Source organism: Oncorhynchus mykiss, chromosome 7, assembly GCF_013265735.2.
Source record: "Oncorhynchus mykiss isolate Arlee chromosome 7, USDA_OmykA_1.1, whole genome shotgun sequence".
NCBI classification, from domain to species: Eukaryota; Metazoa; Chordata; class Actinopteri; order Salmoniformes; family Salmonidae; genus Oncorhynchus; species Oncorhynchus mykiss.
In genome coordinates, this window is record NC_048571.1 from 85,195,056 (window position 1) to 85,208,601 (window position 13,546).

General features: G+C 43.5%; 1 protein-coding gene across 2 annotated transcripts in view; it reads right to left on the reverse strand.

Moving 5' to 3' along the window:
• Window positions 1-6,103: 6,103 nt before the first annotated feature.
• The window catches only part of LOC110529054 (inositol hexakisphosphate kinase 1), a 70,032-nt gene continuing 62,589 nt past the window's right edge, over window positions 6,104-13,546 (reverse strand). For both annotated transcript variants that reach the window (XM_036984256.1, XM_036984257.1), the window contains exon 6: window positions 6,104-11,953. In XM_036984256.1, the coding sequence (XP_036840151.1) occupies window positions 10,646-11,953 (1,308 nt within the window). In that variant the 3' untranslated portion in view covers window positions 6,104-10,645. The remainder of the gene's footprint in view (window positions 11,954-13,546) is intronic.

A 13,546-nucleotide genomic window follows, 5' to 3' on the forward strand; every position in this document is an offset into this window, starting at 1 on the left:
GAGATCCTCACTGAACTTCTGGAGAGAGTTTGCTGCACTGAAAGTAAAGGGGCTGAATAATTTTGCACGCCCAATTGTTCAGTTTTTGATTTGTTAAAAAAGTTTTAAATATCCAATAAATGTCGTTCCACTTCATGATTGTGTCCCACTTGATGTTGATTCTTCACAAAAAAATACAGTTTTATATCTTTATGTTTGAAGCCTGAAATGTGGCAAAAGGTCGCAAAGTTCAAGGGGGCCGAATACTTTCGCACGGCACTATATATCCTTGTATTGCTACTGCTGGAGCATTGAATGAAAGCTCCAAGTGAGTTTTAGAAAACACTAATATATTAATGTTATCTGATGTTAGAAAGTTATTGATTTCATTAACCTTATTTCTAAGGCTGCATATATTAACATGGGCTATTTTCAACCCTTTCCTGGGTAGCTTATCAGAGTTAGACTTAATATGGGAAAGAGCAAACAAAGCAAGATAAAAAAAAAACATAGGCTTGGCTCTCTCATCCCTTCCAGTCTTTTGGGATGGATGGGGGGGGGGGGCAATGAGTCTGTCATAGCGGATGTAAGTAATGTCCCCATGTGCTTTGGCAGCTTTCATGGCTGGGATCAGTTCTTTCATCTTCTGGTGCACAGCTTCAGGATAGTCCTCGAGAGGAACGTTGATCTTCCTCAAGTTCTTGGCTGTTTCCAGAACCCCTATCTTGTTCTTGAACCCCAGGAACATGACCACTATCGGCCTGGGCCGGTAATTATGTCAATAATTTGCATGATATCGTTATGGGAAAAGGGTTTATTGGATAAATGTGTCAACTCTTGTCTTGCTGCAAAACATTTTTTTTTCAGGCCTTGTTTACAAAAGGCCCTGGGCTAATTGTACTGAGAGCAATTTATTGATCTGGACACTATTGTCATGTCTTTTACTGGCTTCTTGGGGGGAGTAACTTTACATCGGATTGATCTTAAAATTGGTCAGTAATATTGAACACAATATAATGGGATAATGTATTAGATGATCCAGCTTTACATTACAGTAATCGACATGTATTGTTTTGTAGTGCAGAGAAGTGAGCTATCTAGCTACATGTTTTCATTTCAAAAGCTACATGTTTTGGAAAATAAATATATATTTTTAATTATTATTCCAAACAATGTAATCTTTTTTTAGAACAATACATAGTGTTGTATGAACTGAGACACCAATCATTTCTCAATAAACATTTAAAAATATAAAAACATTTTAGATTTTTTTTTATAGAGTTCTTATGTTGCAGTCCTCACTACAACAAATAAATACGTCAAATTTATTTTTGTTCTTGAAACATTACATTGAAACACTGTAGATTCCCATTCATTCCTATGGAGGCTGTTCCTTATGAGTATCATAACGGCGGACGGGGGACTTCAGAACAGCGCCGTCAGTCATCTAGTGAAAACACGTATATAATTCGTTAAATAGCTGTAGGTAGTTCAACTAGTAATTTAATTAGATTTTGCCGTAGCTTGGTGGTACTTGAACTAAATTCAAACGTTGGTAGTGTTTTAAGTAGTTAATTCGTTTTTTTTTTTTTACCTTGTAGTGGTGTAGCTAACTTTCAGAACTACAACAAACAACAAAACGGGTGAAGTATGCAAACATTTCCTTTCTTGATCGGCAATCAGACCTGCCTGATTCTCACTTTGCATTTAATAGGCTAAAATCACACATTCTGTTTACATCGGACTCCAGAGTGATCTGCAATTTGAAGTCCATGACTCTTCAGATTTAGGTATAATTTTTTCACGAAGTAGATTGGAGAAGAAAAAAAAAGTTGTTCATTACATCCAAAGTAACGTTAGTTATTTCAACTGTGTTTCTTAACTTCTTTCAGTCTGAACTATATTTTCTTCCCCCAACATTGGACACAGCCACACACAAAAAAAAAAGGGTACGAGTCTTTTTTCATAATACCAAATGTTGCATAAATACATTCCTACAAAACTGAAACTGAAATAGTAGCCATGTAATGTTGGCACTTTCAAATCACTTGAGTCAAATAGGGACAAGTACAGTATGTCCACTAGTGATGAATGTTTCTTAGTCGGTGGATGCAACTTTTGTCTGGTTCCTCTGAACGTTTCTTCATCCTTTGTCTTTCTTTCTTTCTTGCAGCTGCCACCTCTGCTTGCTCTGAGGATATATAGGCTAGAGCATGTTCTACTTTGTGTGTATGCAACCTTATTAGATAGTAGTGCTCTGAGGATATATAGGCTAGAGCATGTTCTACTTTGTGTGTATGCAACCTTCTAGATAGTAGGTACTATAGTCTCTCCCCCTTTTTGTGTTTTTTTAGTACCTTGATTTAACTGGTCAGTTAGAACAAAGTATTATTTACAATGTCAGCCTTACCTGGGAAACAGTGGGTTTAACTGCCTTGTTCAGGGGCAGAACGACAGATTTTTACCTTGTCAGCTCGGGGATTCAATCCTGCAACCTTTCAGTTACTGGCCCAACACTCTAGGCTATCTGCCGGCCCTGGGGCAGACAGGTTGCCTCCCACATGAACAATGTTCTAGCACACACTAGTGCAGTTACCTTAGGTCTGGCATTTTCCCTGATACTAGATAATATAAATAAAATACAAATAAGCAAAAACAGACAACACAGAAACATTTATTTCTTAAATAAATGGTTTTATAGCTCACATTCAAAGTTGTCATAAAGATGTCATATTATAATTCGTAAAAAAATATCCATCCATGCAACAACAACAAAGGGAAAAAGATACTTTTGGGGGTAATATATTTATATATATTTATATATTTTTCTTCTACAAGTGATTTTTCAGATCTATGTAAAGACAAATAACATCCACCACAGAGGAGGACACTTCTCCTTCCCAGATCCCTTTGTATAGACTCCTATGGATTCTTCTTCCCCTCTTGTATTACTTTTACATTATTATTATTCCTTTATCTTCTTTGGCTGAGTTCAAAATGGCACCCTAATTCCCCTTCATAGTGCCATACTTTTAACCTAAGGACCCATAGGGCTCAGGTCAAAAGTTGTGCACTACTATATAGCGGGAATAGGGTGCCATTTTGATGGGATACTTTGTCTCTGACACAGCACCAGTTTCGTGGTTTGTATCGCTGCGGTGTAGACTTATTAATTTAACACAAATGCCCACTCTTTAAAAAAGGCTCAAACAAACAAACTATTCCCCGTTTTTTGGAAGATAGTAAGCTGCTTTGAAAATATATTTATTTTGGCATCTTGAAATAGTTTTTTTTCCCCTTCCATCTAAAAACTACTTTGTCCCTCCAAAGCATTTTTTTTTCTTCTGGGTTAATCAACCTGAAAAATGTATTTTTGGACAATAACACATTACAAAGCCCTGCCAAGTAGACTGATAAAGAGGCCACCATTCCCCACAGGTGGAAATTCCATTATCATATTTTTCCATATAAATTAGTTTGAAGAAGAGGTCTTGAATAAATAAGAATGAATTTGGAACTCTGGGGGTAAGAAAACAAAAATTTGTAACAGTTGTGACGAGGAGTGTGACTTTTGCGGGAGACTAAATTTTCTCCATAATGCCAAATAGAAACACACATAGAATTGGTTCTAGAATCAGAATAGAATCAGCATGCATGTAGTAGATAGATAGAACTCTAAACCAATAGAAAACCAGTAATTCTACAGTGTCTGTTTTTCAACATTGAATTGCATGTGTTGAAATTGAGTTTTTTTTACAGTTCTGGCCACATCCAAGTCAAGTTCATGTCCTTGTGTAGCAGTAGATAATATTAGTTATACGTAAAGATACGATATTATAGCATCCTAGTGCTTTGTAGTCAGAGTAGAGTAGCAAAGTGTTCCTGGTAACTTTCCCCATATCCCCAGAAGTCCTGATAAGCAGGAACCAGCCTATTTCATCCTCCGAGTCTGGGATTCTTCTAACTGGGATGTGGAAAACCTGGGAATTTTGAAACCCTGTCAAAGATATTAAACTATGACAAGACGCGCAACCGTGCCAGAGCAGAGAAGAAGAAAAAAAATAATCCACATTAAACAAAATGTATCAAAGTGAATTAAAGCTACAGTGCACCATTATTCAACCAATCTACACAGAGAGAGAGAGACATCCTAACCAACCGTGCCAGAGCAGAGAAGAAGAAAAAAAAGAATCCACATTAAACAAAATGTATCAAAGTGAATTAAAGCTACAGTGCACCATTATTCAACCAATCTACACAGAGAGAGAGACATCCTAACCAACTGGGTGACACTCGACTAACAGACTATGGTGAGTGGGCTTGGGGAACAGAGGGAGGAGGACACAGGAGAAGAAGAGGGTGAGAGTGGTGAAGGAGTGGAGTCTCTCTACTATCATTCTGCTACATGTGCTAAGATGGAGGACAAGGGTTCACTGTGTATCGGTGGTGAGAGAGTAGCAGACCTGGGTTCAAATGCTTTTTCTTTAGCCTGCTTGCCTGGAGGGCCAGGTCATAGGCGGGATTTGCAGTTTTGAGACTATTCTATTGGTTACATTTTGCCAGGCAATAGGGTGCAATTTCAGACATACCCTGGGTTATTTATTTTTTCAATTAAAACCCTGCTAAAAAAGTATTTGAAATGATTTGAAACCTATTTGAAGCCAGGTCTCTAGTCTGCCCCTCGACGTGACTTAACCGCCCCCAAAAGAAAACGAGTACTATAAAAAATAAGAAAAAAAAAAAATCAGGCTTTCAATACACCTTCTACAGCGCAAATTAAAAAAGATCATAAAATGAGAGAAAGGCTTAGTTTGTAAAACAGAGAGGGGCATCAATGTGTCTGGACTAAAGGACATGTGTTATACAGTGTCCCAATGGTATACCTGGACTGGGACGGGCCTAACTACCAGACTCTGGTATAGGGAGGAAAAAAATAAACAATTATAATATTATATCCACCTCATTTTCAAACGCTTTTTAAACACGGAAGCCAAACGACGAAACTATGGATACAACTTCTTCAACATGATCATAATAAAAACAATATTTTAAAAAAATCCCTGCAATACCATGTTCCTGATGGCTGATACAACCTTTTACTGTTCTGCTAATGTGCCTGGACCTTTCAGACTAAACTGCCGAGAACAAACAGCCAAATGTTCCAAATGGTTCCCTAATCAGACAGGCTAGATGAGTTTATTTCCAAATCAATATGCATTAAAAAAAAAAAAAAAAAAAAAACGGCAGGCTTTTGAATTGTTATTCAAAATGACATAGGCTATTCAGTGCAGGTTCACAGCCAAAACTAGTTCTCCCCACTCACTTGAAACTGGCTATTCACTGCAGTATTAAGCCTTACACTGAGCTTATGAATTATTGGCTAATACGCTTCTAATTTAGGGTCCAGGCTACATCTGGAGCCTTATCGGTCTTCATTGTTGTGTGGCGCAATGACGCGCCTGTCCTCTCCGCTGCCGCGGCGATTCCTCTAAAAATCATTCGGAGTCCCGGGTAAAAGCCTGACAACAAAAAGCTTGTTGCGCGCGTATTTCCTTTAGCGTACTGATAGCCTACTGGAGGAGAGATTGCACCCTTGCTTGCTGAATGTAAAACAGCATTAACGGGCGGAGTGTAGTGAAAACGTGGAAGCTGCATACTTTCCTATAGTAGAATCTCAACACAGGGCTTCATCCTGACAAAATAGGTCTACAAAATAGGTCTAACACCATACGAGTGGCCTGTTAATGTACCTGTCTGGACCTTCTCAACTGTGAAGAATAGACTCAGACGGTTACGTAAAAATGACCTAGGCTGTGTTTTCGGCAGGAAGCGTGAGCGGTTATTCAAACGAGCCTACATTACTACAGCCTATGGACAAAACAAATGGTGTACTCCCTAGATAACAATAATAGATTCCTCATTGCTCTGTTGTTGTTGTTGTTGTTGTAGCCCAGGGTAGAATAATGTTATTGTCTAACGATGTAGGACTGATCAATAGTGAAGCTTTACGAGTCGGAGACCACAGAGTAGCGCGCACCACCGCTAACTAGCTAGCCATTTCACATCCGTTACAAGAGCACAGCCTGGAGGAACGAACCTATGCATCTACCGTTTCATCATCATGTCTTTGCACTTTGGCAGGTTAATATCTAGCTAACATATTGCTTCTTCCTTCAACTACAATTCACTAGCCTCTCTCTTCCAGAAGTACCTGTGCGCAACAGGCTATAGGCTACGCAAGCCTCTCCGCAATACGCCATTGTCTCTTCTCATGAAATGCCAGGAAAAGCTATAGGCTACAAAAGCGACAGGACATTTATTTAAATCTGTTTTTATTCTATTTGGGTAAGGAAATAGCCTTGATCTTGCTAATTGCTGAATGTAAAAACAGGCCTAGAGCATATGAAATGACGGTGAGGATCAGTTTTGGCCACGTGATAATTTTGCTGTACTGATGCATTGCACATACTTGCACAGGACAAACAGAGATGAGAACAGGGAAATGGAAACCACGTGAGCAATGAGGTTGCTGAGCAATGCTGTAAAAGATGTGCAGGCTAAACAGCGTTTGTTGTTGAAATGCTACATTTAAATACGAGTTACTACATTGTTTTTTCTCCATTAGGCGGACATGTACATTGAAGTCGTCTACTATATGCGATTCCCACTATGACAAACACACCCTGAAAGCACTGAAATGGTCTTGTGTCACCACTTTATTAATAGCGGCTTGCAGTAGGATACGTCGTCGATCAGTAGATTGACAGGTGTTTTATAGTTATGTAGCCTATAGTTTGTCGTTATAGTTATTGGCTTGGTGGATGGCCCGGGCCTTAACTCTACCACAACAGAACTAGCCTACCAGTAGGCCCAGCTAGCGTTATTATCACAAGAGAACTAGCCTACCGGTAGGTCAAGCTAACGTCATTATCTCAACCGAACTAGCCTACCGGTAGGTAAAGTCAACTTTATTATCACAACAGAACTAGCCTACCGGTAGGTCTAGCTAACGTCATTATCATAACAGAACTAGCCTACCGGTAGGTCTAGCTAACGTCATTATCACAACAGAACTAGCCTACCGGTAGGTCTAGCTAACGTTGTTATCACAACAGAACTAGACTACCGGTAGGTCTAGCCAACGTTATCATCACAACAGAACTAGCCTACCGGTAGGTCTAGCTAACGTTATTATCACAACAGAACTAGAATACCGGTAGGTCAAGCTAACGTCATTATCACAACAGAACTAGCCTAACCGGTAGGTCAAGTTAACGTTATTATCACAACCAAACTAGCCTACCGGTAGGTAAAGTCAATGTTATTATCACAACAGAACTAGCCTACCGGTAGGTCAAGCTAACGTCATTATCACAACCGAACTAGACTACCGGCAGGTCAAGTCAACGTTATTATCACAACAGAACTAACCCACCGGTAGGTCAAGTTAACGTTATTATCACAACCGAACTAGCCTACCGGCAGGTCAAGTCAACGTTATTATCACAACAGAACTAGCCTACCGGTAGGTCAAGTCAACGTTATTATCACAACAGAACTAGCCTACCGGTAGGTCAAGCTAACGTCATTATCACAACCGAACTAGACTACCGGTAGGTCTAGCTAACGTCATTATCACAACCGAACTAGCCTACCGGTAGGTAAAGTCAACGTTATTATCACAACCGAACTAGACTACCGGTAGGTCTAGCTAACGTTATTATCACAACAGAACTAGACTACCGGCAGGTCAAGTCAACGTTATCATCACAACAGAACTAGCCTACCGGTAGGTCTAGCTAACGTCATTATCACAACAGAACTAGACTACCGGCAGGTCAAGTCAACGTTATTATCACAACAGAACTAGCCTACCGGTAGGTCTAGCTAACGTTAGCAAACTCAAATTCAATAATATAACATTACACTTACACTTGTTTACTTGACTTTTATTCCCTTTGACTCAAATAAATTACTCTGGCAAGTTTGCCACTGGCGCACAACGGTAGCAGAAATAAAGTGGAAGTCGAATGAATCACATCTGTTGTTTGGCTGTGCCCATGGCAACGTTCGAAAATGAGTTGGATACCTTTAAATGAAACGGGTTGGTGGCTCTATTTAGAACAGAATAAGCAAGATACTAACCATAGAAAGCAACATAGTAAAACCGTGACCTGTTAATAAATTAGGTAACCATTTGGGGAGACACAGAGCTGTGCTGTATTTCAATTGAAGCCTGAAGGCTGGGGCCTAGTCCCTATCTAATGCACTGGCTTTGACCAGGGATACATAACCCATAGGGCTCTGGTCTTAAAAGTAGTGCACTACATTAGGGAATAGGGTGCCAATTTCAGAGGTACCCTGGGTTTTATTTATTTTTCAACCTCTTTATCAAGAAGGGAAACTAATGTATTAACCCTTGCTTTTCATGACAAACATCAGCCTGTAAGCAAAGTTGCTAATCTATGAAACCCCTGATCGGACTACAGCTGTATGGAGACTAGTGACTACAGCTGTATGGAGACTAGTGACTACAGCTGTATGGAGACTAGTGACTACAGTTGTATGGAGACTAGGGACTACAGTTGTATGGAGACTAGGGACTACAGTTGTATGGAGACTAGGGACTACAGCTGTATGGAGACTAGGGACTACAGCTGTATGGAGACTAGGGACTACAGTTGTATGGAGACTAGGGACTACAGCTGTATTGAGACTAGGGACTACAGCTGTATGGAGACTAGGGACTACAGCTGTATGGAGACTAGGGACTACAGCTGTATTGAGACTAGGGACTACAGCTGTATGGAGACTAGGGACTACAGCTGTATGGAGACTAGGGACTACGGCTGTATGGAGACTAGGGACTACAGCTGTATGGAGACTTCCCTTCCCCAAGACCCCCCCCCCACCCACTGTCCCTTAACACATATTGACGTATACACACTTCAGTCTCTGTACCAGTCCCACAGCACCCATCCACTTTGTAGTGCACTACTTTTGACCAGAGCCCTATGGGTTTCCCTGTGGGCCCAGATCAAAAGTAGTGCACGAGAAAATTGGAATAGGATGCCATATGGGCCCGAAACAGGACCTGGACTTGCCCTGAGCAGTGGCTCCACTACCTTCAAAACCAAATCCATCTTGTGCCTTTTCTTCAATGCAATACTTCAGTTGGCCACTCAGTGGCGACAAAACCAACAAGTCAGACATGGCCCTTTTTATGTTTCCCTCAGTGGAATGGCAGCCATTTCTGTCCAGGAGGATTGATAGGATACACACACGGCTTGGCTGTAGACGCTCCCTTTAAGTTTGTGTCTCTAATTCTAGGAGCACAACAGTCAGAAAGGAGTGACATTTACAGTCTAAGGTCACGGCCTTTCACCTTTACTGTCAGACAGTAGCATAGACATACCCCCGGCCTTCCATCCATTCCATCACTGCTCCATCAGGTCCTTCTTACTACAGATCACTGCTCCATCAGGTCCTCCTTACTACAGATCACTGCTCCATCAGGTCCTCCTTACGACAGATCACTGCTCCATCAGGTCCTCCTTACTATAGATCACTGCTCCATCAGGTCCTCCTTACTACAGATAATTGCTCCATCAGATCCTTCTCATTACAGATCAGTGCTCCATCAGATCCTTCTCATTACAGATCATTGCTCCACCAGGTCCTCATTACAGATCATTGCTCCATCAGGTCCTTATTACAGATTATTGCTCCATCAGGTCCTTCTTATTACAGATCATTGCTTCATCAGATCCGTCATTACAGATAAATGCTCCATCAGGTCCTTATTACAGATCACTGCTCCACCAGGTCCTCATTACAGATAATTTCTCCATCAAGTCATCCTTATTACAGATTACTGCTCCATCAGGTCCTCATTACAGACCACTGCTCCATCTTGTCCTCATTACAGCTCACTGCTCCATCAGATCCTTCTTATTACAGATCATTGCTCCATCATGTCCTTATTACAGATCATTGCTCCATCATGTCCTTATTACAGATCACTGCTCCATCAGGTCCTCATTACAGATCACTGCTCCATCAGGTCCTTGTTACAGATCACTGCTCCATCAGATCCCTCTTATTACAGATCACTGCTCCATCTGATCCCTCTTGTTACAGATCATTGCTCCATCAGGTCCTCATTACAGATCGTTGCTCCACCGGGTCCTTCTTATTACAGAACATTGCTCCATCAGGCCCGCCTTATTACATATCATTGCTCCATCAGATCCTCATTACAGATCACTGCTCCATCAGGTTTCTTATTACAGATAATGTGCTTTTCTTGCTCCAAAACAGAGTCATTGAGGACAGGGTAGTGGGTAGTAGCACTGAGGGAGAGGAGGACATCTGAAGATGTGTCAGTTAGTCTTCTCCTGAACCACCATCATCCGTACATCCCAAATGGCACCCTATTCCCTACATAGTACACTACTTTTGACCAGATCCTTATAGGAGTAAAGGCTTCCCTTTTTTGGATGCACCCTGGGTTTTATAAAAAAAATAAAAATAATAATAATAATTAAAGATGAAAGAAGACGTGTTAACACCCTATGGGCCCTGTTCAAAAGTAGTGTACTACATAGTGAATAGGGGGTACCATCCATTTGAGACACAACCAATTCGTCAGTCCCAGGTTCGGCTACTACAGGTTCTCCTCTCGGAGGCCCTCTAGGATCTTGATGAGGCTCTCCAATCCAAACACGTAGCCCCGATCCGGCCCGTCGTGCACCGTCTGGTCGTCGCGGAAACCTTTGAAGGTGCTGTGGGCAAAGTCTATCATGCGGACGTCCACACTGATGCTCGGGCTGGAGGGGAGTGGTAGTGGTGGAGGGGGGGTGTGGGGGTCTGAGGGCTGGGGTGGAAGGGGCTGGAGAGGATCCTGGTGGAGCTGCTGTGGAGGGGTTGGGACGGGCGTGGGGGGGTAGTCTGGTGGAGGTGGTATTGCCTGGGGCAGCTGGAGAGGGGCTTCTGTCAGTCCTTGGACACCTTGGTGGACTCCGCCTTGGAGCCCCACTCCTAAGCCCGGTCCTTGGACACCTTGGTGGACTCCGCCTTGGAGCCCCACTCCTAAGCCCGGTCCTTGGACACCTTGGTGGACTCCGTCTTGGAGCCCCACTCCTGACCCTGGTCCTTGGACACCTTGGAGCCCCACTCCTAAGCCTGGTCCTTGGACACCTTGGAGCCCCACTCCTAACCCCGGTCCTTGGACACCTTGGTGGACTCCGCCTTGGAGCCCCACTCCTATCCCTGGTCCTTGGACACCTTGGAGCCCCACTCCTGACCCTGGTCCTTGGACACCTTGGAGCCCCACTCCTGACCCTGGTCCTTGGACACCTTGGTGGACTCCGCCTTGGAGCCCCACTCCTGACCCTGGTCCTTGGACACCTTGGAGCCCCACTCCTATCCCTGGTCCTTGGAGCCCCACTCCTGACCCTGGTCCTTGGACACCTTGGCGCCCCACTCCTGACCCTGGTTCTTGGATACCTTGGTGGACTCCACCTTGGAGCCCCACTCCTATCCCTGGTCCTTGGACACCTTGGAGTCCTAGCCCTGGGTTGACTGCCACCCCCTTCTCTGAGGGCAGCTCAGCTGCTGGTTGTGGTGCTGGTGTTTTTTGGTTTTCCAAGGGCTCTGCCGGGGCCTGTGGTGGTGATGCTGCTTTCTGCTGCCAGGTCTCCTGTGGTGCTTTCTGCCAGACGTACGCCAGCTCAGGCTCCTTCCCCTCATAGATGATTAGCAGGGAGGATGAGTAGAAGCGGTAGGTGGTCTGTCTCTCCAGAATGGCCTTCAGGCTGCGTAACTTACACAGCATGGGCTCAAACAGGTCCTTCCTGAGCGACGCCCCGTTGTGCAGGTATTGGTGGAGAGCGTGGCGGAAGCCCTCGATGGACAGGCTGCGGCCGTAGTACTTGTTCCTGCACAGATAGTGGCCCGTGTCCATCTGGTACACCTGGACCATAGAACACAGAGATTAGAGGATACATCTGGACCATAGAACACAGAGATTAGAGGATACACCTGGACCATAGAACACAGAGATTAGAGGATACACCTGGACCATAGAACACAGAGATTAGAGGATACACCTGGACCATAGAACACAGAGATTAGAGGATACACCTGGACCATAGAACACAGAGATTAGAGGATACACCTGGACCATAGAACACAGAGATTAGAGGATACACCTGGACCATAGAACACAGAGATACGAGGATACACCTGGACCATAGAACACAGAGATTAGAGGTTACACCTGGACCATAGAACAGAGATTAGAGGTTACACCTGGACCATAGAACCACAGAGATTAGAGGTTACACCTGGACCATAGAACACAGAGATTAGAGGTTACACCTGGACCATAGAACACAGAGATACGAGGATACACCTGGACCATAGAACACAGAGATTAGAGGTTACACCTGGACCATAGAACACAGAGAACTGAGGTTACACCTGGACCATAGAACACAGAGATACGAGGATACACCTGGACCAAAGAGAGAACAGAGGTTAAACCTGGACCATACAACACGGGGATACGAGGTGATACCTGGACCATACAACACGAGGATACGAGATGATACCTGGACCATACAACACGGGGATACGAGGTGATACCTGGACCATACAACACGAGGATACGAGATGATACCTGGACCATACAACACGAGGATACGAGATGATACCTGGACCATACAACACGAGGTGATACCTGGACCATACAACACGGGGATACGAGATGATACCTGGACCATACAACACGAGGATATGAGATGATACCTGGACCATACAACACGGGGATACGAGATGATACCTGGACCATACAACACGGGGATATGAGATGATACCTGGACCATACAACACGGGGATACGAGATGATACCTGGACCATACAACACGGGGATACGAGATGATACCTGGACCATACAACACGGGGATACGAGGTGATACCTGGACCATACAACACGAGGATACGAGATGATACCTGGACCATACAACACGAGGATACGAGATGATACCTGGACCATACAACACGAGGATACGAGATGATACCTGGACCATACAACACGGGGATATGAGATGATACCTGGACCATACAACACGAGGATACGAGATGATACCTGGACCATACAACACGAGGTGATACCTGGACCATACAACACGAGGTGATACCTGGACCATACAACACGAGGTGATACCTGGACCATACAACACGAGGTGATACCTGGACCATACAACACGAGGTGATACCTGGACCATACAACACGAGGTGATACCTGGACCATACAACACGAGGTGATACCTGGACCATACAACACGAGGTGATACCTGGACCATACAACACGAGATGATACCTGGACCATACAACACGAGGTGATACCTGGACCATACAACACGAGGTGATACCTGGACCATACAACACGAGGTGATACCTGGACCATACAACACGGGGATATGAGATGATACCTGGACCATACAACACAGGGATATGAGATGATACCTGGACCATACAACACGAGGATACGAGATGATACCTG